Source organism: Hirundo rustica, chromosome 6 (genome assembly GCF_015227805.2).
Source record: "Hirundo rustica isolate bHirRus1 chromosome 6, bHirRus1.pri.v3, whole genome shotgun sequence".
In the NCBI taxonomy this organism is placed as follows: domain Eukaryota; kingdom Metazoa; phylum Chordata; class Aves; order Passeriformes; family Hirundinidae; genus Hirundo; species Hirundo rustica.
The window spans coordinates 12,393,732-12,417,504 of record NC_053455.1 but is presented as its reverse complement, the minus strand read 5'-3'; the positions used below and the strand labels follow the sequence as shown (position 1 = coordinate 12,417,504).

At 45.5% G+C, this 23,773-nt stretch overlaps 1 protein-coding gene across 2 annotated transcripts in view; it reads right to left on the bottom strand.

Moving 5' to 3' along the window:
• The window catches only part of CCDC85C (coiled-coil domain containing 85C), a 109,581-nt gene extending 86,110 nt beyond the window's left edge, over positions 1 to 23,471 (bottom strand). For both annotated transcript variants that reach the window (XM_040068145.2, XM_058421153.1), the window contains exon 1: positions 22,402 to 23,471. In XM_040068145.2, coding sequence (XP_039924079.1) covers positions 22,402 to 23,113 — 712 coding nt within the window. In that variant the 5' untranslated portion in view covers positions 23,114 to 23,471. The remainder of the gene's footprint in view (positions 1 to 22,401) is intronic.
• Between the last annotated feature and the right edge of the window lie 302 nt (positions 23,472 to 23,773).

Below are 23,773 nucleotides of genomic sequence, written 5' to 3'. Positions count from 1 at the left end.
GAAAATCCAAAATCCGACCCCTCTGTCCCCTGCATCCGCCCCAGCGGTGGGCAGTCCCCTCCCACAGCACCCGGGGAATCCTGGGCTCCCCGCAACCTGATCGAGGGCTGAGGAACTCAGCAAAGGAACAAGGGAGGAGACTCCAAGAGACTAACAATGCTCTTTAAAGAGAAAAAATATTTTCCCATGGTTTAAAATTACCGTCTGAACTTTAGTAGAAAAGCGATAGCGGTGCTACAGGCAGAGGTACCAGATAGCATTACCCCATCCCCTGTCACATGGGAATGCGAACTGCAGCCCCACCACAGGTAATCCACAGTCTCAAAATATGCTGCTGACCTACGTGCCCAGGTGCCCCATCACATAGGTGGTCTGTTTCTTTACAAGAAGGCAACTGGGATTTCTTTGCTTTGGTGCCTTCTCTGTTTGAGGGGCCACTGCGCACATGAAATGGGGAGAGAGGGGCTGGGGCTCAGGGAAGGAGAGGTGGGAGGTGGGTCAGATGAAGCCTGCAGAAAGGGTAAGAAGTTTCTGTGACAAGATAAACAGTGATCACCTCCCAACAGCTTAGACACAGGATACCACTTCTCATGCGAATGCATGAAGCAATACATTCACACAATGCATAATAATACATCTCTGTGACTAAAGGCTAGGACTAACCAAAAGCTGCCATTTCAGCTGTGCACTGCAAAAGGAAACCACTTCTAAAAGTGAAATGCTAGAGGAAAGAGAGTGATATGCTTTTGATTTATAGGTTACTTTTAAGATTATTGGCAAGGGAGCTCTCCCGGTAGCACTCGAGAAGGTCTCTGTTTATTTGAGGAGCTCACAGGAGCACAGCCACAGCAGAGAGTCCTGTTCAGCCCACATGGAGCCCAGTCTACTCTATCAGTATTTATTTACCTTTAAATACAAAAGGAAGGCTATCCAAACAAAAGTTGAGTGTCCCCAGCAGATAATTAAGTACGCTAATGCACAAATCTATTTAGATAAGGGTGAGCATATTGGTACAATCAAAAGGCAGGTCACAGTTTATAATCCATTCTCTGTATAAACAAGCTCCACCGGTGCCCCTCACACCAGAACTGTCCTTAGGGGTAACACTCTTTCCCTCCTGAAACCCTTACCAGTGCAGGATTTTGGCAGTGCATGGGCAAGGACACAGCATTTGGGCTGCTGAATGCACATCTCTGCACTGGCTGATCAACTCCAGGCTTTGGCCCACTCCTCACTGTAACCTCCTGAGTGTTCCAGCCCCTGGAGCCTCAGCCACTGGCCATCCATGGAGCATCCTCATGGAGCTGTCGCTGCTGGAAGCATGCAGGAGGGCACCAGCAGGCATCATAGAGCCCAAGCCACTTTTGGCTCATCTGTTCTAATGAAATCACAGCTTATCTATTTTTATTGTTCTCTGTATACCTGCTCTGTTTTCCTGTGCATAAATTATTCTTCACTTCCTTCCTGAAAGAGCTATTATTTAACAGCATAGCTGGCATTAACTATTGTATCACATTCCCCAGAGACCCATTAGAGCAATGATAGAGTGCTGCACCAACACAAAAACACATGCACAAACACTCCCTGAGCTAAGCCCTTCTAACACAGCCCTTTCAAACAGAAGAGGCAATATAAATAGAAGAGATCATAAGCCTAACCAGGACATGGTGCAGTGTGGACAGATTACTTCCTCCACTTTACAAAATTAAAACACATGGGCTATAATTAATTGTTGTTCTGCTTGTTCTGGACATATCTAGCCCTGAATGGTCAAAGAGGGGTAATGCTTGGATTTCTCCACAGTTATCAAGGGGTCACATAAGGCTTACTCTGGATTCTCTCTGTCTCTCAAAACCTGTTTTTATTTAATCATAATTCAAATTATCTGAATCAGCCCTCTCACTTACTCCAAAGGAGAAACACTGGACTTGGGCTTGAAAACTTGCCTTCCTATTATTATAAGGCAAAGGTATCTCCTCATCTATGAACATTTTTACACACAAAAAAGTCAACTAAAATAATAATTCCAAACTCTGGCTGATTTGAAGTAATACACCAGCTATATAACACACTTAAAATGAGTGTTTTATTTTGTAGACATCCTTTTTTAGATTCAAACCTCATTTCAGCCTCTGTCCCTCAAAGCAGCTTTCAGTGGATGATTCCTCCAGCCTATGAAAGTTACACCAACTCCAAATACCTACACAAAACCACTGGTCTCTAATTAGGAATTCAACTGAATTAGTATTATAATGAGCCCCAGAAAGACGCCTACAGGCATGGATTTATCTAACCAAGGCCACACTGTCTGGAGATGAGCAAACAGAGTATTCCAGAGTGCTCCCCCAAGCCCACGGTGCCGGGAGCCCCGGTCTGACAGCAGAGGATGCAGCACCACCGGCCCCCAGAAAGGAGCTGCCAGCAGGTGGTGAGGAGCCTGCTGCTCACTAAACCTCCTCCCAGGACATGAATGCTTGCTCACAGGACCAATACAAGTTCTTCTCTCAAGAGTCTAGCTTCTACTGTCCTTACCACCAAGGAAGGGGGTGGGAAGAATTCACACCACCACCTTCTAAGACAACAGAGCAAACAAGAAGTTCCCTTTTCTGAGGCAGAAGGCTTTAGGCTTCTTTTAAGGCTTCAGGAGAAATCCGGCTCTAATCAGCTGCAGCAGAAGCTAAGGCATAGCAGGTATCTACAGCAGCAGTAACAGTGCTCTGGAGTAAAGCATGCAAGCAGAAAACAGAAACAGATATACAAATCCAAAATTTGTATCTGTCCAGGAGACCTTCGCACATATCACCCACCACAGACAAGCCATGAAGTTGTGGGCTGAGCATCTTCTCTCCACTTCAGCTGCTGCTTCACCTTCTCCAAGCATCTCCAGAACAAAGTATAATCCTATCCTGAGGAAAGTGATGCATGAAACACAACGTTGGTGGAGCAATATCCACTTTACACATGCAGGTAAGATGCCCAAATGGCCTGGACAGGCCACCTGGTGCCAGATATCTAGTTTGTATCATTTGCTATTCACAGATTTTGACTTCACAAAATCAAGTCCAGTCCAACATTTACTTAAAGCAACAGAAACTTCTTCTCTGGATTCACACTTTTTTAGACAGAAAAGAAGACTAGTGAATGCAGAGCTGCCTTGGACAGAAAGGGAAGTCAGCGGCTCCTCTCCAAAACTCTGGAGGCAAAAGTCCAACAACAAGCCCTGGCTGGGTGATAAAAGGGAAAACAATGCAAAGCCACAGGGAAATTGACACAGAAGTCCAACAAAGTGCTCTCCCAGGGACAGGGATGCTGACCTGGGACCTGCCAAGTTCTCTCCTACAGCTAGGCCTTGGCCACATCACTTCCCAGTCCTGAACAGACCATCGGAGAATTTAACATCTCCAAATTCCCCCCTGACAAACTGAAAAATTTAACATCACAAAGACGAGATTTTGGTTTCTCCAGAATCTCTAATTTCTGTGGTCTGTCACTGCTTGGGGGCAAATGTTAACCCAGTGATACTTCTCTTACAGCAAACTAAGCTTTTCACCCCTTTTCAGTCCCAAATACAGAGACAGATGTTCCAAAATACAAGTCAAAACACAGTTAGGAAGGGCTAAGAGAAAAACTAGAGAAGCAGGAATCCCAAATGGGTTTTGCCTGGAGGAAGGGGGCAAAAGCAGTGAGAGGCAGTAACTTTAACAACTTAATTTTACAGGATTAAAAAGAAATAGGTCACACTGTCACTACAGAGATTGGGTGGAATTAGTTTAATACCAGTTTGCTCAAATAAAGGTCAAAACCAGCTCCTCTGAACAACAAAGTTTTGAGGATTTGGCTATTAGCAAGCTAGTTTCTTAGATCGTATTTGCGTACTTGTCTAGATGGGTCTGAAGACAAGATCGATGCCATCCAAGAGAGTCCAGGACAAGGCAGTTTGCAGTGGCTCTGAGAGGCAGATTTCCAAGCCATGGATTTAAAAGTTAGAGCTGCATGGGCTTGTCTGGATTTGCAGAGTGAATCTGCCAAACATTTCAACGCGTGTATTTGTAGCACAGCCGAAGATCTGCACACGGTCCGGCTGGAGGCTCCCGCATTGTGCTTAAGGGACGGCACCAAGCAGCAGGTCTCTGCAGCATGCCATCAGGCCAAAGCTCCTCAAAGAGCAGTCCTTGGAGGAAATCCAGTAACAGAGCATACCACGGCATCATACTTGCTGTGCTGTCTTAGCCCTTGGCCTGTGGTGATTCATCTTTGCCTGCAACCTCTGGCATTCTCCACCGCCATTCATGCAGACACATTACTAGGATTCAGTCACAGACTACTACATCCAGCATGGATCAATCACCACAGGCCAAACCCGCCTAAGACATTACCCTGGATCACAGAAAAGGGAGCCCAGACTAAAAGAAGATGACAAAAAAACTCAGCGCCAGGAACAGCCTCAGATGCAAAAACTGAAAAGTGAAAGGGTTTGTTTCGCTCTTAAATACTCTACAATTCACTTTGAGCAATAGCTGCACCTTTATTTTTGTCTGAAAGGACCAATCTTTGGTCAATGTGAACATCTCTGATCAGCCATTGCAAATGTTAAGCTGGGTTTGAACTCCCCAATTGTATGACTCTTCCCCCAGTTCCATACTTTCTGTGCCTGCCTCCCTGCCGCAGCATCCCCCAGAGCTGGGGCTGATCAGAACCTGCCCACACCCAGGTCACCCACAAACTCCCTCTCCTATTGTCTGCAACCACCCCAGCTCGCTCGGTCTGCATCAGCATCCCCGGCTTCAACGCCTGGAATTAGACCCTGCAGATTAGGCAGCGTGCCGAGGCTTATCTCTGTGTCTAATCACTAATAAAGTTGCAACCTGGTGCATTTGTACCGTGTTAGGTCTCGCTCAACAACGCGGACTTTAAAGGTCATCTGCCTCCCGCCGTCCGCGCCGGGTTTACGGCCGCGGCTCCCGGCGCGTCCCGCTCCCTCGGACCGGCCACCACCAGCACGAATGCAATCACGGGCACAATGGTCCCAGCCCGGAGAGGCTCCCGGGCCCCGCAGCCCTCCCGCCCTGGCGCCCTCTCCACAATGCCGCCTTTTGTCCCAGCCCCGCTATTGTCTGGGATTCTCTCGCATCCCCGGACACGGGATAAAGAGCCGCGTTCCGAGAGATGTTTATGAATGGGCGCGGGGGTGCGGCAACAGGGCTTGACCAGGGACAGCAAAGGTCATGGTTTCTAAAAGCCACGTTGAAGAGAAAGCATTAAAGATGTAATATGCAACAACCAGGAAAGAAAAGCTGCAGGCAAACAGAAAATAAAAAGTAAAATCCCAGTCCTTTCAAAGGCGAGGAAAGCTTTGCCACAGAACTCAGTGCAGTCAAGGTGTGTCGCAAAACATATCTACTAAATAAAATACTAGCAGACCCCATTGCTTTAGGGCACAGTTTTGAAAAGATTTCACTTCGCAGTGATTCCCAAAGCAGGAAAAAAAAAAATTATTTAATGTTTTCTGATTTAAAATGTAGCAGATAATGGCAGCAAACAGCAAAATATGGGCCAAGGAAACTAGGTGAAAAATACCAGCTAAAGAAAATCTAAATCATCCTTCTAGTGTCAGAGAAAATATTCTGATCTTGAGCTGGTGCAATGAATATGTTACACTAAATTAATTAAGAGGAAAGACCTACGCCTTTTTAAGACCTGTAGGAGTTACAAGAGTCTTCACAATTAACAACACATAAGACCAGGTCAGTTCTACAGTGCAAATCTGTGAGAGTTCAGGCAAAGTTAAGCAAAACTCGTCAAACATCTTCAGCACGACAGCTCCGTGAGTCTTGCTAACAGCCAAAAGCCACCTTCCCTCACACATCCAGGCCTTCCAGGGACAAAGCCACCCTCAAACCCCATCCATCACATGGGAAAGTGCCTCTTTGTGAGGCTCTGCTGAGCAGAGGAAGATAGTAATATTGTGAAACCCTTCTGGACTTTTAAAGAGTAGAGGCAGATATATAATTGCATTCAATGAAACATCATATGGTAATGAGCAGCAATGGAATAGCCAAGTATAAATCTCCCATTCAGTAGAGTGTCACACGTATAAATCTATTTACCAAAGATTACTCTGTAGGTCTCACCATAATAAATCTTCCGGAGAATGCCTTGTGCACCACTAACAGAGCAGGAATTTGGAAAAGCAGGCAGGCTATTCTTCATAAGGAGTACTGATAACCAGCCAACCTGTCTGTTGAAAAGATATTAATTGTGCTCTACTTATTTGGTGTGTTTGTTTGGGTGCTTGGGAGGCTAAAGTTGGTTGGCTTGTTTTCTTTAAATACAAGAACATCAGTACACATAAACTGTACTACTAAGCTGAAGTCAAGTGGTACAAACCAAAAAAGGGGGTACTAAAACAAAATCCAGAGCTAATATCCACTCACTGAAAGAACTGCGAAGGCTCTTTTGATTTTAGATGTACCACATTGCAATTCATAGGATCATGGAATTATTAAATCATTTAAATTGGAAAAAATCCTTGAATACCATTGAGTGCAACTGTTTACCCGGTACTGCCAAGTCCACCACTAAACCTTGTCCACAGCTGCCACATCTACACACCTTTTAAATACCTCCAGGGATGATGCTTCCACCACTTCCCTGGGCAGCCTGTTCCAATGCCTGACAACTCTTTTGCTGAAGATATTTTTCCTAATATCAAACTCAACCTCTCCTGAGCTAATTTCCTCTTGTCCTATTGCTTTTTATCTGGGAGAAGTGACCAGCCTCCCCCTTGTCCCAGCCTCCTTTCAGGTAGCTGTAGAGAGCAAAAAGGTCCCCCCTGAGCCTCCTTTTCCCCAGGTCCCTCAGCTACTCCTCATCAGACTGAGTGGTATCTGGCCTAGTTTCTGCTCAATGTAAATGTTTTATGTAGGTTAATCTCAGATAAATAACTGTTTTCTTGCGTTATCTAGATCTTCCACTACACATTATGGGGTGTATTAGAAAGATTAAGCACTGCACAGTCAACTAAGAGCCTCCCTACAGGATGCTCCTGCCCCAGCTCTGCAAGGATGCCACGTCACATACTGAAATACCCCGTGTATCTGCACGACTTGCCAAAACCTCTTGCTAATCACCTGAGGTTTCTATTTGTAGCCATATGCAAACAGTGTCTCAGGAAAGCTTTTGTTCTGTGCTGAAGAGCTAAGGCTAAGCTGCGTTCCAGAAGAAGCCAGATAAGGAAAAGCCACATGCCAATATTACATTTAATATGCCATAATCAGATGAAAATCCCAGTCCAGTCATAAGGAACAGGCAACTGCTTTAATGGTACTTGATTCAGTGCCATACACAGGTCTGAAGTGCAGCGACACATTGAACATGGTTTCACAAGAGAAAGACACGGACCTGTTGGAGCAGGTCTAGAAGAGAGACACAGAAATGATCAGTGGGCAGAAACACCCCTCCAAGAGGAAAAGCTGAGAGAGTTGGGGTTGTTTAGCCTGGAGAAGAAAGAAAAGGCTCCTGGGAGACCTCATTGCAGCCTTTAGGATTTAAAGGGAGGTTGTAAGATAGATGGGGACAAAATTTTTATTAGTACCTTTTTGGATACAACAGGGATAATGGTAATGCTTAGAAACCAAAAGAGGGTTGATTTAGATTAAATCTAAGGAAGACATTTTTTTACAATGAGGGTGGTAAAACACTGGCACAGGTTGCCCAGAGAGGTGGTGGATGCTCATCCCTAGAAACACTCAAGGTCAGTTTGGATGAAGCTTTGAGAAACCTGATCAGGTTGAAGTTGTCCCTGCTCATTGCAGGGGGGGTTGTACTGGGTGATCTCTAAAGGTCCCTTCCAACCACTCTGTGATTCTCTGAGATCAGAAATGCTGCTAATCCTAACAACCACGCCATGAAGAACACCACCTCCACATTTAGAACTTTACAGACTCTTTGCTGGGATCCTCAGTGGTCTCCAGGCCCTGAAAAAGCAGTGAGATTTGGAAGCAGTTTTTCAGGTTAGGGATGTGAAAGCACTATGTGAAATGTCTGCTAGCACATGCTTATCCTACAGTTAAGGAGGGACTTATCCCTCTAGAACTGTCTGTACAGCACGTGTCACCAAACACTAAATTCACACACAAAATATTCACAAAATTTAGCTACAATCCACACGGCGCTAATGTTGCAGAATATCCTAACACATAAATCTGAAGAAATAATGCAGACATTCTGGGATGGACATCTGAGGAAGCTGCTAAGGAAAAATCTGTGTCTGCCCATTGCAGAGTCTGATCCCATCTACTTTGCGAGGCGTTTTTCACAGGCATCACTCTCACTGCCCTTTGACACCAGCAATTATCTGCTCCCAATCCTTCTGACCTCACATTCCTTACCCACCTGCAACTCCCATGTAAAGATAACAGAAGTTTGCATTCACATTAACCAAGTCTCTTTGTTCTGGGCAAGGAAACAATATTCATAATGCTCAGTCTGATTTCATTCCAGTAGAGGATTAGTTTCAATCTCTTCTGCTGTAGAACAAAAAGGCAAGCAAGAAATTATCATCAAATAATTACAATGTTTTACGCTTTACAAAGGACGCTCAGAGGTTTGTAAAAAACCCAACCCTTTTTCTGGAATGGATCTGCGGTAAATTTCTGAGCATGCCTCAGACACACTTAGGAAGCCTACCAAGTCCTCCAGATAAGACCCAGGACTGAGGGTCAGCAGATGAAAGCTCTGCTGCCTGCTCTTTGCATACTTAGGCTAGCCAACATCCAAACTGTAAAAAAGGGGAATAATGCTACTTCTCAGGCTTATAAATATGCTATGAGGCCAAACTCATTAGCGTTTACAAAGCACTCCTAGACTCCTTGTCTGGAAGGAGTTATACAACCATAAAGTATTATGCATGCTGTTCTAAGGCAGAAAAGTACGTATTACTGCAAATCCAGCAGTAGCTCTTCATGCACCATTAAGGTTTACTACACTGTCTTAATCTAATCATCAGCACTTCAGAACCCAGATCTGTCATTCGAAACATACAGATCAGAATTCATCAGTGGATAACCAACTGGGTCAACGATATACAGCACAGGACACACATGCCCTTTTGTAACCCACATCACACATCTACAGCTGAACCATTTGTATTTTCAAAACCTCAACATTATTGGTTTTCCTGCCATATTGCATTATGTCTACCCAGGATTTTAACAGGTTCAAAACTCAGATTCTAGATCTGTTTACACATTTTTAAAAAGCTGATATGGGAAGGAGTGCAAAGTTCAGGTCTACACCTCTTCCAGCATTTATCAAGGAAACTGGTTCCTTCAGGCAACTTTTTCTGTCCATTATTATTCTGAGATCTCCTTTGCTTGTAATTCTGAAAATATATTCATAACTAGTGGTACACTTGCTTTTGACTTGCTGATCAAAATACAATCTTTATAGCTCCAGGCACCATCATCAATGCTGAGCTGGAGGGAGTTCAATCCAGTTCAACAAAATCAGCTGTTGAAAATAACAGCTAGCTCCCAAACCACATCTTTGCAGTGATTTATTCCATCCCCTCATTCAGCTGCTGCCATATCCCTTTGTGATGGTCTCCAACTCCATCTCGAGCTAGGCAGGCAACTCTTGCTGCCACTCCTCACACACTGAGAACACTAAGAACATCTTCTCTCCCCAGCACAGCACAAGGGCTGCATTAGAGCTTCATTTGAGCTTGACCAAAGCTCTGCCCCCAAATGCCCTCTTGCTCCCTGCCCTCCCACAGCAGCTGCAGGAAGTCAGCACCTCCATGGCTCCCCATGCCAGGATACATACTCCATGCTGCCCAGCCCTTCCCTCCAGCTCTACAGATGTTGTTTTCAAGAAACCTGTCCCTTTGTGCATGACACAGTTTTGGTTTAAATCCAGACATGAAATCTCTCCTGTAAAAAAAAAAAAAAAAAAAAAAGATCAAATTCAAATATCACCAACCTTGAACATAACACAGTCAGGGAATTTTACTCTTTATGCAGCATTCCTTTTACAGGGGTAGTTCCAAGGCTTTCCCAAAAATATTGTCTTTCCTTCACTTTACACTGCCAAACAGAAGAAAAAATTTAAAAGGACAGTCCTATAATTTTTATCTGAGTAACGCAGAATGAAGCACAGGACAGCAGATCTTCCATTGAAATCCTTCTCTGTCCAACCTGGCCAAGATGTTGTAACAAGAAGAAAGAAAAAATAGAGGCCATTCCAACAACTGTATCAGCTGCTGTTCACATGATCCATTCCTCATCTTGTAGGTCTCTGAGCAAACTTAAATCCACAGCTGTGGGATCAGAGAACTCAGTTGACCTATGCTGTTATGGACAGAGGGCATTTACAGCTCTGGAGCAATGCTTTCTCAAGAACACAGCCCCATGGCCAAGAAAATTAGCTAGTCACCTCAGCCACTTCCAAGAACAAAGTTTCCATCAAGTCTCAGAATACTTAATACTCCAAAAATGCTGAGCACCTGTGCTTTGAACAGAAGATGCCCTTCAATGTCCCTGGTGGAGCCACAAAGGCAAAGATGCCCACAAAGACAAAGATCACTTGCCACCACGTGAGCTCTTGACCTGCTGCAACAGAGCCAAAGCAGGACTGTGACCTGCACAAGCCACCTCGACCAGCACTCCTGCCCTCGGCTCTCACTTGTGTTGGGCAGCAGATGCTACTGAGTTACAAAATGCTCCCTTATTTCTTGGGGGAATAATAATAATAATAATAATAATAATAATAATAATAATAATAATAAAACACAGCAAAACACACAGAAGTGGATAAAAACATAGCTTTACTTTTAAGCACAGATTAAACAATGTTGATGTTTAGAGAGCTGTCTTTTTAAAGAACAAATTTCCAGAGGAACTTATTTATGTTCCTACGGTTAACAAAAGAATTTGCGTGATCCAGTTTCTCCTCCTTACTACGCTGCAAGTGAGGGATGTGACTGAATACAACACTTCACTTAACCCCATAGAAACTACACCCATCATTTTGAATAATTAAAGAGCACTCATTTGGGATGATCCTTTCTCTTCCCCTCTCTGCTGTTTAGCTTTACATAGAGAAAATAATTAGCACATAAGGCAAACAACAAACAGGAATAAAATTAGTCCTTTCAAACGGAGGTGTTGCTTAACGTAACTAATTGAAAAAAGAGAAAGCAAAAGCTCACATTGCATGGCTAGTGGCAAAGCCATAAAATGCCACTTTTCTGAGGTTCATACCCCAGTAATCATTTTTTGTACAAAGAACAGTGACTCATAAATCTGTTTTTTCATTAAAAAATTTGCACAGAAAAGTCTGGAATAAAAGATGTTCCCTCCCCTTTTTTTCTTGGTCAAATTGTAGCTGAAGCATGGTCTTTACAGGCTGTGGGAGTGGAAAGTGATTAGGGCTTCAATTCCAAATGAAAATAAAGGCTTTTAACTTCCCATACTACTCATGCTGACAACCTTTCATACATAATTGCCTAGGAAGAGTTACTGCGGTCTTGTCACCCTCCTAACGCGTCAGTGATACACTGACAAATAGATCCTCCCTCCCAGTTCCACCGAGCAAATGGAAATAAAAGCCCAGGTGGTTAAGAAACTCTGAGTTCACACCCAAGAGTGACTTTGATGACTTTTCAGTCAGGACTCGTTAGGAGTTACCGAATTACCAGCATCAGAAATAAAGCAATCAAGGGATCAGGTAAGAATTTAACTGGAAAGAGGAAGAGTGCCTTCAGCAATTACAGCAAAGACACCACTGCTTTGCAGTGACATGGGGAGCAACGTGACCAGCAGGACCCTTCTGCTTCACAGCTGTGATTCTTCACCTCAGCCAGAACTGCACTAGGCTGACAGATAAACATTTTATATACACATATAGAACATGATATTCAACTGGACAACACAGATGGGATGAGCTGAAATAACAACAAATGCTGTGTTCACTCTCTGAAAATTATCAAGGTAACATGTCATCGTGACAGCACCAGCAGCAGCTCTCTACACTTGTCTGTGTTTGTGGAGAGGCAAACCCTGCTTTTATCTAATTTTGCTTATCTTCTCATTTGGGAGAATCATTATTTGACAAGTTTCTGGGTTTTTACAGTTGACAGGAGACTGACCACACTTTATCATCCTGTGGTTCCAAGAAGTATATACAATACAGAGGGAAGCAACCCAACATGTAAAATGCTTTTATCCCAGCAAAGCTGAAACAGGATTTGAAGCAACTCCAAAACTGGGCACTAGAAATGTGTGGAGTTACCCTAAAGACTTCTCCTTCCTTGCCAGTTCAGTATAACTCAAAACCTGTTTGTTATCACTGGTATCATAGCAATGGTCAGAGGCCCTCTTAGAGGTAAGGGTCTATTTCTGTTGAGCACCACAATAAACTTGGAGAAGACAAAGGAAATATATTATACCGGTTGTATAAAAGGGGAACCACAAATCACATAATTTAGCTAAGATTACACCAGAAAGCCGTGGAACAATGAGACAGCACTCCGAGTCTGAGTCCCAGTTCAGTGCTCTAACTCGCAGAACCATCCATCCTCTTGTTATTTTAAAGCTTACATCTAAACCAATACAGTCTTAACTGATGTCATAAAAAGAGGACTGCATTTTGTTACAAGAGGTCAGGAGACAAGCATGGGAGACTTTCAAATAAATTGCACAGAATCCAGGAAGCAAACAGCTGCACCAAAAACTTGAAAAGAACACCTTTCAGAAGATGGTGGAATACAGTCACACATGTGCAGCTACATGCACATGTGGCCTGGAGGACAGAGCTGCAGAAACCATTATTGCTCCTGAGGTGGAAACCACAGCCACTCCAGAAGAGAAGATCTCCACAAACAAGGCATATATTATCATGCTTCAAGACATCAAAGAGGAATAAACACATAGGCTTTTAAAATGGATCCCTATTTTTAAAAGGTGTTAAAAGGGTGGAAAAGGATAACCCTCTAAATGTTATCAGAACTGAAAGATGGAAAGGCTGCTGCACTGACTGAAATACTCAGCTGGTTCGTAGGCTCAAAAATATGCATCACAGAGAAATGACTGAATAATTGAAATAAAGCTAGCAAGTGCAGAGGTATTTGTAACAGCAAAGGACAGATGTATCAGCAGTTTGACCAGGAGTGAATGATTGACTCACTCCCATGCTGGGTTTCAGCTGCAATCAGGAAAATGAACAAGGGAACATTTTGTCAGAGTTTTTCACAGTGTGCCATCCCTGTGCAATGCATGAGCCACTGGTGAAGATCATATAACCTATACCTATGTATCACATTCAACAGCAAACAAGCTTTTAACTCAGGGGAAAGGGATTAAAAGCTCCATAGATCCAAAGCATAGATCAAAGTTATATTCAGCTGCTGGGAAACAGATAAATATGAGACTGAAAATCCCAGTAAGGGAGATAAGAAAAGGAGACCAAGAAGACAAAAGAATACTGTGCATCACAATAGCCCTTTAAGATTGTACATAAAAATAAGATTTTCTTAACACCTTTGTTAGGGGCTGGAAAAGATTCAGCATCAATGAAAATCAGTTCTTTTTAATTACTGATACTCTGTTAGCATATGATGATGTTACTCTGGCATAAAGCAGTAGACTCTTATGCAGATTGTCCTGGAACCTATTTTGTTAGATCCTACTAAAAAGAAAATGGGGGGGAAACAGTGAAAACATCAACACAAAACTGGTAAATTCCTGCATGTATATAACCAGCAGTAGTCCTCGGGCAACACAAAAATCAAGCAGAACATTGCCTAAACAGAGCAGATTACTTCCCTTGTTGGAGATTAAAGACATTCTGGATTTCCTTCAAAAAAATACCAAAGCAAGTGTAGAGTCCAAGTCTCAATTTCATTCAAGTCCAACAGTGTCCCACAGTAACTTCACTGGTCACTTGGATGTACCACACCACTGAACAGTCCACGGCCACATACAAAGTCACAGCCAGGAGCAGAGTGTCACAGAGGTGGCATTTAAAGGACAAGGCATTGTCAACGAGCGTCATAGAGTGAGAGAAATGTACCTTAGCAAGTAAAAAACTGCAGATGAAAGACAGATGCCAGCCCTCTAGAGACTGCTTAGCACTTAATCAAAAGTCAAAAACCAGGAATCTCACATTTGTGATGCACAGCAACCTGTCTTCAGATGATCCAGAGATGATGGAAGATGTGGGGAAGAACAAACAAAATCTAGTCAGTCCCGCTAGATCAGAGACTGACAGCAAGCCTCTTCCTGCTATTTCCATAGAAATATCATGCTTTGGGGACTGGAAATGCTGTCTTTTTTCTTTTCTAAAACAATGGTTTGGTTTTGCTGCTCTGCTTTGAGTAGTCCTTTTGCCTGCTCCTGTCCTCTTCGGGGATCTTCTACAGCACAAGGACAGAGAGGCAGCTGCTTTGCATCCTTCCCCACCGCACCTGGATGCTCTCATTGTCCTGGGAATGCAGGGACAGGTCAAACCCCCAGGCCCCTGGGGATAGTTTGAAAGAGCAGCTAAGTATCTCCTTTGCTTCCTACCTTGAGCCCTACTCCATCCATGTGCTCCTCTCACTTCATCTTTCATCTCATATAGACATTCAAATGCAGCTGACCTTCTTGTACATGAATGAAACCCCAGCAGCAGAGGAGTTTGGGATGAAATAGGGAAAAGGCAGCAGCATGCAGTCCTGAGTGTCACTGCACAGAGCTGGGGGATGGAGCAAAGTCTGAAGGGCTTTTCACAGCACTCCAGCTTTGATTGAACTAATTCTGCCAGCAAGCTGGCGTTGACACAACGACTGAAGACAGCTAGCGTGTCACCCTGTGACTGCAGTGTACAGCCGGCCAAAGCCCTGACACCAAAAGCCTGACACTCACCCAGGGTGCTCCCTCTGCTGCAGACAGCCCTCCCGCCACAGCCACCGCGGGCAAACGGGAGACATCCCGACCTACGAGCCCACAGGAGAGCCCAAGCAGACAATGAGATAACTCACAGCAGATTTAGGATTGCTTCAATCTCACTGCAAGTTCAAAGGCGGTCGAAACTAACCTGTAATCTACTTCACCAGGACTTTAGGTCACAAAGACCCTTTACAGAAGAGGCTCTGAGCAAGGTGAACACTTGGCACCATCACCTTGGAGACATAAGTCAGTACAAGCAATGAGTTTTCTGAGAGGGGCAAAATAGCAAGGCAAGAAACAATTTAAGGGAAGGAAGGCTATATATACCTGTGTGTACAGGGGCTAAAGTAACCTGGCATAAATGCTCTTGACCCAGACATGAGTCACCAGAAAAGTGTTCAAAATAACCTGCCCAGCAGCCTTCAATTGCCATGGTGATAAATGTTTCCTAATGCCTAAGAGCAGCCGAGTCCTGAACTCCACGCACCTCATTCACTAACAAAAGCTTTCGTTATACTGAAAAAAAAAAATAAAAACACGACCAAATTGTGGCCATTTTAAGCCCTCCTGAGATCAAGGGCCGATTTACACACCCTGGTTTCAATGGGGACTACTGTGCTCACATCGCTGCTAATTCAGAAGATGGAGCTGGCTTGCTTTTTGCTTCACAATTCAGTAGGCAAGGGGAAGATAGATTGTCTGAGACAGTGTTACTTTTTCTGCCAGGAGTTATCTATTTGCAGAAGTGGGTCAACTTTCTCTTGGTGGACATGTTCGTGCGCGAGTGCCTGGCAGCGCTGCCCGCGCCGTTCCGCCCGCTCCGCGCGCACAGGAACCTCTGCACGTAACTATTTATGGCAGCCAAGTGTTTCATGAATTGCAGCAAGTTAACCACGAGGGGATGATGACATTTGGAGACAGGGCAGGATGAATTCTGGCTGGCAGACAAAAAGTCAGGTTAAAAATACAGAATGCAGAAGCAAACCCAGCCAGTTGCAGCTAATTCGCAGGAAAACTGGATGTGCAGCCTCCAAACCTTCCCTGTTCCAGGAGAGCAACGCTGTGTCTCTTGCAGTGGGATGCATTAAGGCCTTCGTGTGAGTGTGGAAAGAACATCAGCCTTCTGGGTTCAAGCATTTTAGCTGAATTTTAAATGCACTTAAATGTTTTTCATTTGCCTCACTCCACACCTGATGTATATCAGATGTTTTTGCCAGTTTAAGCACCTCACCTACCATCAGCTATTGTCCATTGCTCCCTTCCCAGAGCATCTCCAAAGGGCAGACCCACTACAGAAGGATGCTGCAAGGGCAGCCTGGGGGGACAAGGGCAGACCCTGCCATGGATATGTCTGTGTGAGATGCAAGCAAGGCCACAGCCATGCTGTGGGCAGATAAAAAGCCCAATGCCTCCCAGGGAGGGCCTCCAGAGTCCACAAGGTCACATGGATGCAGGCACCCTCGTCCCAGTAAAGTATTTACCCTTCAGCTTTCAAACGCAATGCTTCTGTCAGTCTTGGCATTCATGCCCCTCATCTCCACGCTTTCTTAGAGTGTAACACCTGCCAGGGCTGCATTTTGGGTTCCCATGCCTGCCACTTTATTAAATCAGCATTTAATTCGATCCTCAGCTTTATTTGATAAAATGTCTCCAGAGGACCAAATCATTTACATGTAACCAACACAGTCTACTTCCCTTATTCTGATTGCTTTCGATGAGAACAAGTGGATAATTCCATCAAAGGCCCATAGAAAATTGTCTTTTAATCAATACAAGTCCTTTTTTCCTTCAACAGGACAGCTGAGAATAAGATATCTCTATATAACACTGAAAGAGGAAAACAAAATTAGAACACATTACCATGGAGAATATATTTTCAGATATGGCCCAATTTTAATTTAAGCATCCTGAGCCTTGTTTTCAGGGACAGCAGCTACCCCGAAGTTTGGGGGCCAAGCAGGCTGGCACAGAGGCAGCACCCCAGCAAGAAGGCAGGAGTGGGCAACAACAAAGATGCCTCAAATGAAGCACTCAATGGAAATCCTTTGAATGAGTGGCCAGTAAGTACCGGCTACAAGAAACTCAAGCCATACCCTTCATGTCTGAGGCCTCAGCATTGATAAGCCAATCAGCAGAACACATGGAATTTACAGCAGAGATGGAAAGAGGTGTTTCTCCAGAGGTCTTACATTCATCTGGTATGCCACCCCAGAGCTGATTTCCTGTCTTAATCACAAGGAGTCTGTATGTAACAGCCTACAGCACCAAAAATACCAACACATTAAAAACAGCAGTATTAAAAAAAAGAACATTAAAGCCATTTTCAGAGAATGAGGAGTGCTCTTGATATAAGAAAATAATTGGTCAAGTAATCAAACCTGTGCTTAAGCTTGGCAGGAGCCACTGAGAGGTCTCCAGCAAAGAGAACAGGACTTTCTCTGACCTGGGCTGCCCATGCAGCATGGGGACTATAAGAGGGTGACACCAGAGCACTGCTGAGAAAGGCAGTTTCCTCTCTTTCACCACAGCTAGGGCAGGTGCACCACAAAAGTGGGCAATGGTCACCACAAGACCTGGAACAGGGCTGATCTCATCTGGCCTTAGATGGTTGCATATGAATGAGCTGACCAGGCCTCCTCCTCACCAGCAGAGAGAAAGAGCACCACCAGCACACAGTTCTGCTCTCTTTGATGCAGACATTGCTCACATAAATCACGACACCAAAGTGCCTTTCTCCACATGGCCAATAAAGGATGTCCAACAGAATGCAGATGTTAAAGCCTATACTGGAGATATCTCAAGTTAAATGGGATAAACCTCATCTTTTGCTTCTGCCCCTGCATATTCTTGTCTCAAAGGCCTCATTAATATGCCATCATAAACAATCAATAAGTATATTGATTATTAATACACTAATAAAACAAAGTATTTTGGCCTTAAGGGTGTGTGAAGAAGAGAAGTAAGTACAGGGCAGTTGCATTACCAATCAATACCAACCCACAGGGAACGGCCATTTCTCTCTGCCACCATTTTAACTGCAATATATTGTACCCTCTAGGTAAATATGTGGACATCTACAAGTGGGAATCAATAGAACTAGAGATCTTCCCACCCCCTCACCCAGAGAGACCGTTCTTCTTCCACTGGAGAAGACAGCAATAAGAGGCCATAGATTAATATCTCTGCTACTACGGGCTCTCTGCTGTACCCACGGCTTTTTTTTTTCTCTGGGCTTCTCTCACCACTTTTTAATTGTTGATGTTTTCAATAATTTATAAAAACAAAACATCAAAATTAACACTTCACCCAACCGGAATAAAGTCAGAGACATTGGAAACCACCCAGTTTATTTTGGGAACCTAGAGAAAACAGTTTCAATGGAAGGTGAAGTTCTAATGACAACTTCAGTTGATGGGTGTGAAACAAAACTAAAGCCCAAACACTTTGCCTATATGCAGAGGATTTTGTCCCAAGCACATCACTTAGTTGAGTCTGTATGCCTCCAGGCTCGAAGATGGATGAACAGTTGCCCCAGTCAGATCTAGATAAGGCTAAAACCTGTGGAAGCCCTTGCCCTGGCCTCAGGGAGCTTTGAGTCACTCCTCTCAATGTTCCCACACACCTCACAGTCCAGGGATATATCCTGTGGGAATAAACCTGAGGGTTTTTTCTTCCTCCAGGTCATGTTAATATCAATATCAACAAATGTGCCTGACTTGTTGTTGTTGTTGTTTTGGTTTTTTGTTTTTTTGGTTTTTTGTTTGTTTGTTTGTTTAATTTTCTTTTTTAAACCTAATTCTGAAAGGAGCCAAGCAGCTGTTTCAACAGAGCTGTCTAAAGCTGGATGGGCAGAAAGACTGTGTGTGCACACAGAGATCCACACCATGCATAAAAAGGAAAGCCAAAGCAGTCACAAGCACACACAGTCCACACACTCAATTTCTGTCCTAAGTCTGGTAGGTTTAGAGCAGTGACATATGACATATTAGAACTGGCCAGTTTCCATCACACAGTTTGGAGGTGCCCCTGCCCCACAGCCCACGTCCCTGTGCACACAGAGAATGGCCATACCGCTCACTGTCAGAACAAGCAGGATTACATGTCTTCTAATATTAGCCATTTTCACACTAGGTTATAATTGTTATCTTATCTTCCATGATTAAATAATTAATCGTCAGCTTCTGAAAGACAACTTGCAGAAGTAAACAGACTTGAGAAAAGTGAAGCAAAGGTGGACCACCAGTTGGGTTGGGGTTTTTTTTACACTTACATCATTTATTCTGAATTCACCTTACAAATCTAGAGTTCATCACCTCACACTGGGGTGGGTCACTGGGGCCAATAAATCAAGCCCTGGTTCAACAACTCACTTCCAAGGATCGCTGAACAGAAAATGAGAAACATTTAACCCACCTCTGCTCACTAAGATTCTATTAAAAATCTACCTTCCTGCAAGGGTTTTAACAGCCACCATATTGCTGACTGCTTTAGAAAAGCACTTAACTAGTGAAGCTCAATGGATACCACTAGCAGGGGCAGTATAGTTCTGCATTTTCCAGCTTCCAATTTCGGGACTTTCCAGCTTTTCCATAAGCAAAAATACTCTAGCAAGCAGCTCACAAGTAGCCACCTTGCTCCCACCAGCTGTCCCAAGCTTCTGCTGTGTTCTTACTACAGATGCTAAATTCTGCAGTGCATCCCTTTCAGCCACCTCCTCTTCCTAAGAAAGCACACAGGGCTGTTCCTTTCAGTATTAGCTGAGCTGGCCGGGCAGTGTCTGCTTCACCCACTTAGTTCCCCAGTGCTTTAAAGACATGAGACAACAGCAAACCAGACTCAAGCTTACAACCAAAAAAAAAAAAAAAAGAAAGGCCACGCACTCTCTTTCCTCTGCCTTCCTTCTGTTTTATTCCTGAGGGAAAAACTCCCCAAGAAAAGAGTACAACAAGGCTGAGATCTCGGCTGCACACACGGAAGGCAGGGACGGGAGCAGGATGCTCACTGCGGGGCTGCTCCGTGACAGCTCCACCACCCACCTGACTCACTGGAGTGGTTTTTCATGCTCACCTGCTCCTGCCCGGCTCTTCTACACCGTCACAGGCTTAACAGAAGTGTTGCTTCGTCCCAGGCAAACACCCCTCCCAGACTTCTTGCTGTCAGTCAGAAAAGGAGCCTGATAAGCCCTGCATTTGCATATGTATTGAGAGGCATTTCCAAAGGCACAGCCAGGGAAATGGCCTTGCTGAATACCGATGCTATCTGAGAATGACAACTATTCAAGTAATTTTACAGCTTCACTACCTAAGTGGAGAGATCAGCCTTGTCTACATCTTCACAAGGACTATTCGCTTTAAAAGTGCTGATCATATCCTTCGCACCCTCAGCGATGAAGCCGCACCGGTTCACAGGAAAGAGATTCCATTCTTCCCACAGAGACCACCTTCCACAGGCACCCCAGAAGCAGAAGTCACTAAAACCTAAAGGTCACAATGCTCGAGCCATTCCCAGCCTTCCGACACAGGAAATGAGAAGGGGTGTGCAAGGGCACGCATGGAAACACGTGTGCGCGGATGGTCTGCCTCCCTTTCCTACCTTACCCTACAGACAGACGGTAGGACACGGGTCTGGGCTCTCAGTCCCCTCCAAAAACGCTGCTGGGCACAGCCCCACACACAGCGCTTGAGCAGGACAATGAGGACCGAGCTCTGAAAGCAGAGCCTTTCCTCTTTGTGCTGCCAGGGACGACTTTGGATCCCAGGTGAAGCATCCCACTGCGCCTTCACCCTGGATTGAAAGGACAGCTCTAAGGTATTTTGCATACTCAAGAGCCCTGAGTTAACAGATGAATTCAACTGGTTTTGTCCCATTCGGCTACCAATACCTAAAAGGGACACAATCTAAGGTTCACAAACCATAACTGTGAAGCCTTTCTGTTCCAAAACAGTAACAGCACATTCAATATCTGTCACGTGCTCTTCAAGCCTCTGCGGAGAGCAATGCTTTATGAAAATAAAGTCAAGTCACGTCAAGAGCAGAAGCTATCTGCCGATTTACAAGCCAGATACTTCTGATTTACACAGCACTAGAAGAGAGAGATTAAAAAATTCCACACCGAACATTTAAAGAGGTTTGCTGTACTCTGCACCATCTGGTGATTGAAACCAGCAATCCCTGACTACCGGGCAAGGTGGCCAGGACATCTCCAGCCGTGAGTTTGAGACACAGCTGGGGCAACAGGACTGCAAACAGCACATTCATGCATGAACACTTGTGAAACGAGTTGATCAATCCTCCATGCCTTCAGCTCTCTTGGGACATAAAGACTTGCCACAAATCACCAAAAAAAAAAAAAAAAAAAAAAAAAAAGGAGCACCAAAAGCTCTGGGAGCTGAAAGCATGGTTGTCTGGTAAACACATCCACTGCTGACATCAATCAGAGGCAACCTCTGGGGCTCCCTCCCCCTCTGTGTGCTCAGAGGTGGGAAAAGGAAACCCCAACCAGAAAATAGTCCTCTCTGGTTGGAAAAGAGGATTAGGAACATTAAAAAATAGTCTTATATATAAGAATTTTTTAGATTGCTGCCTGGTTTGATTCCTACTGAGCCCTCTTGACCACACTACTCCTTCTAGAAATCATGTATTTGGTCTTGTTGGTTTTAAAATATTTTTTTAAAAAAAATCTCCATTTTTAAGACATTCCAATATTATTTTAATGCCTGATCACTATTAGACAACATGAGAAACTTTGCTTGAACACGAACTGCCAGAGGAGGCTTGGCACGATTTCATTGTGGAGCTTGTTTCTAACTTCAATGACTAGCCCGAACAAAATCGTGAGTACAGCGTCCCTTCGAGAGCAATCTCTTTTCTACAAACAAAACTCCTCTTTCTGAAGTGGAGACAGGAGAAAGCCGAGTTGTACCTCTCCCAAACCGCTGAACACTTCACAGCCAGCCTGTCCTGAGAGCCCATGGAGCTAACAGGTGATGCTCTGTGGGACAAACCTGCACTTTCATCAGATGCTTCCAAAATCTCATCCCATCTTTATCAATCTTATCAAACTAGCACACAAACACCCCAAACATAAACCAAAATATTTAAAGGGGGAGAGAAAGAGGAGGAAGAGTGGGAACACAATTAGTGTTTATTTAACCCTGAAAACCCAGGCTGTTTTTTGTCGAAAAAGAAACCCAAAACAAACAAACAAAACCAAACACCAACCCTGCTGGAGATAAAAGAGGCTCCAACCCTCAGCCCAGGACGTCGATAACACAGTCACAGCACACTGATAACACACATCCCGCACACAGGTGCCCCTCCCCGGCTCCCGGGGCTGCTCTGCCAAAGAGGTCACCAAGGATGGGCAGGGTGGGGAATGGCCAGGACCTCCCTCACCCCAGCGCAAAGGCGGACCGGCCGTGCCGGGGCGGCGGTGCGGGGCCAGCGGGGCGGGGCAGGGAGGGCAGGGGCTCACCATTGAGGCCGTTGGGGATGCTCCGGTGGTGAAGGGGCGCGGACAGGTCATCCATAGACCTCCGCATGGCCCCGGCCTTGCTGTCGCCGGCCTTGTGGTGGTGAAGGTGGTGGTGATGGTGGTCGGGGCTGCCCGCGCTGCCCGTGCTGGAGGTGCTGCTCCCGTCCCCCACGTCCCTGGTGGCCGAGCCGCCGTTGAGGTTGTTCAGGCTGGCCTGACTGTCGATGGAGCTCCGCGAGCCGGCCCCGCTCCGCTCCTCGTCCAGCATCAGCACCATCTCCTTCAGCTCCACGTTCTCCCGCAGGAGGGTCTCCTGCCTCGCCTCCAGGTCCTTCAGCTTCTGCTGGTACATGCCCACCTCCTTCCACATCACGCTGGCCGTGTGCCTCCCGAAGCGCTGCCATTCCCTTGACAGCTTCTTGCCTTTTTGCCGGTCGTCATCCAAGAAGCAGCAGAGCTCCCGCAGCTCCTGGTTGTCGTCCTGTAACTTCTGGTTCACCTCTTTCAGCCCGCGGATCTCGTGCAGGTGGAGCTGCAGCCGCCGGTTCACGTCTTTCATCAAGTTGCCGTGTTCCACCATTAAGTTCATCTTTTCATTCTCCACTTTCCTCAGTCTTTTCACCAGCTCCTCCTTGCTCCATCTCAGCATCTCCTCTTCCGAAATTTTGCTCAGGTCTTCTTTAGACCCTTCCAAGGAATTTTTTGCCATCATCTGCGCCTAGGCTGCGTTTGCTCTCACAGGGTAACAAATGGTTCGGATTATTCGGATGATTTTGTTCGCCTGATTTCCTAGAACTAAAATTCACTGCAGCATCTCGGGGAAGAAATATTATAGTTCTCCGTTGAGCGTTGGACAAGGAAGAAGAGCAACGCCGGACTGGAAATTCAGCTCCCCCATAGACCCCATAATAACAACAATAATTAAAAAAAAAGAAAACACAAACCAAAGGCGGGGTGGGGTGGGGGGATGAAATAAAAAAAAGGCGCCCCCACTGCCCCGGAGGCTGAGGGCGACAGGGAGCCGGGAGCCAAGCGCTGCACTCTCCCAGCGAAGCCTCCGCAGGAATCGGCCAACTTACCCCGGGCAAAACAACTACGCGGCGGCCGCCCCCCCGCTCCCGAGCGCTCCGTCCACTTGTCCTGCCGCCCGCCCGCCGCGGGCACCGCGCACCCGCCGCCGCTGCCCCGGGGAGACGAGGGGCCGAGCCCGGCGCGGTGGCGGCCGATGCCGGTGCGGCGCTGCCGAGGAGCGGCGGTGGAGCCGGCGCCTTCCCGGAATGGCTCAGCCCTCGGGAGGGAGGGAGCCAGAGAGCGAGGGAGGAGGGGGGCGGCAGCGCCTCGGCTTGGTCCCACCTCCTGCCGGGCAGGGCGG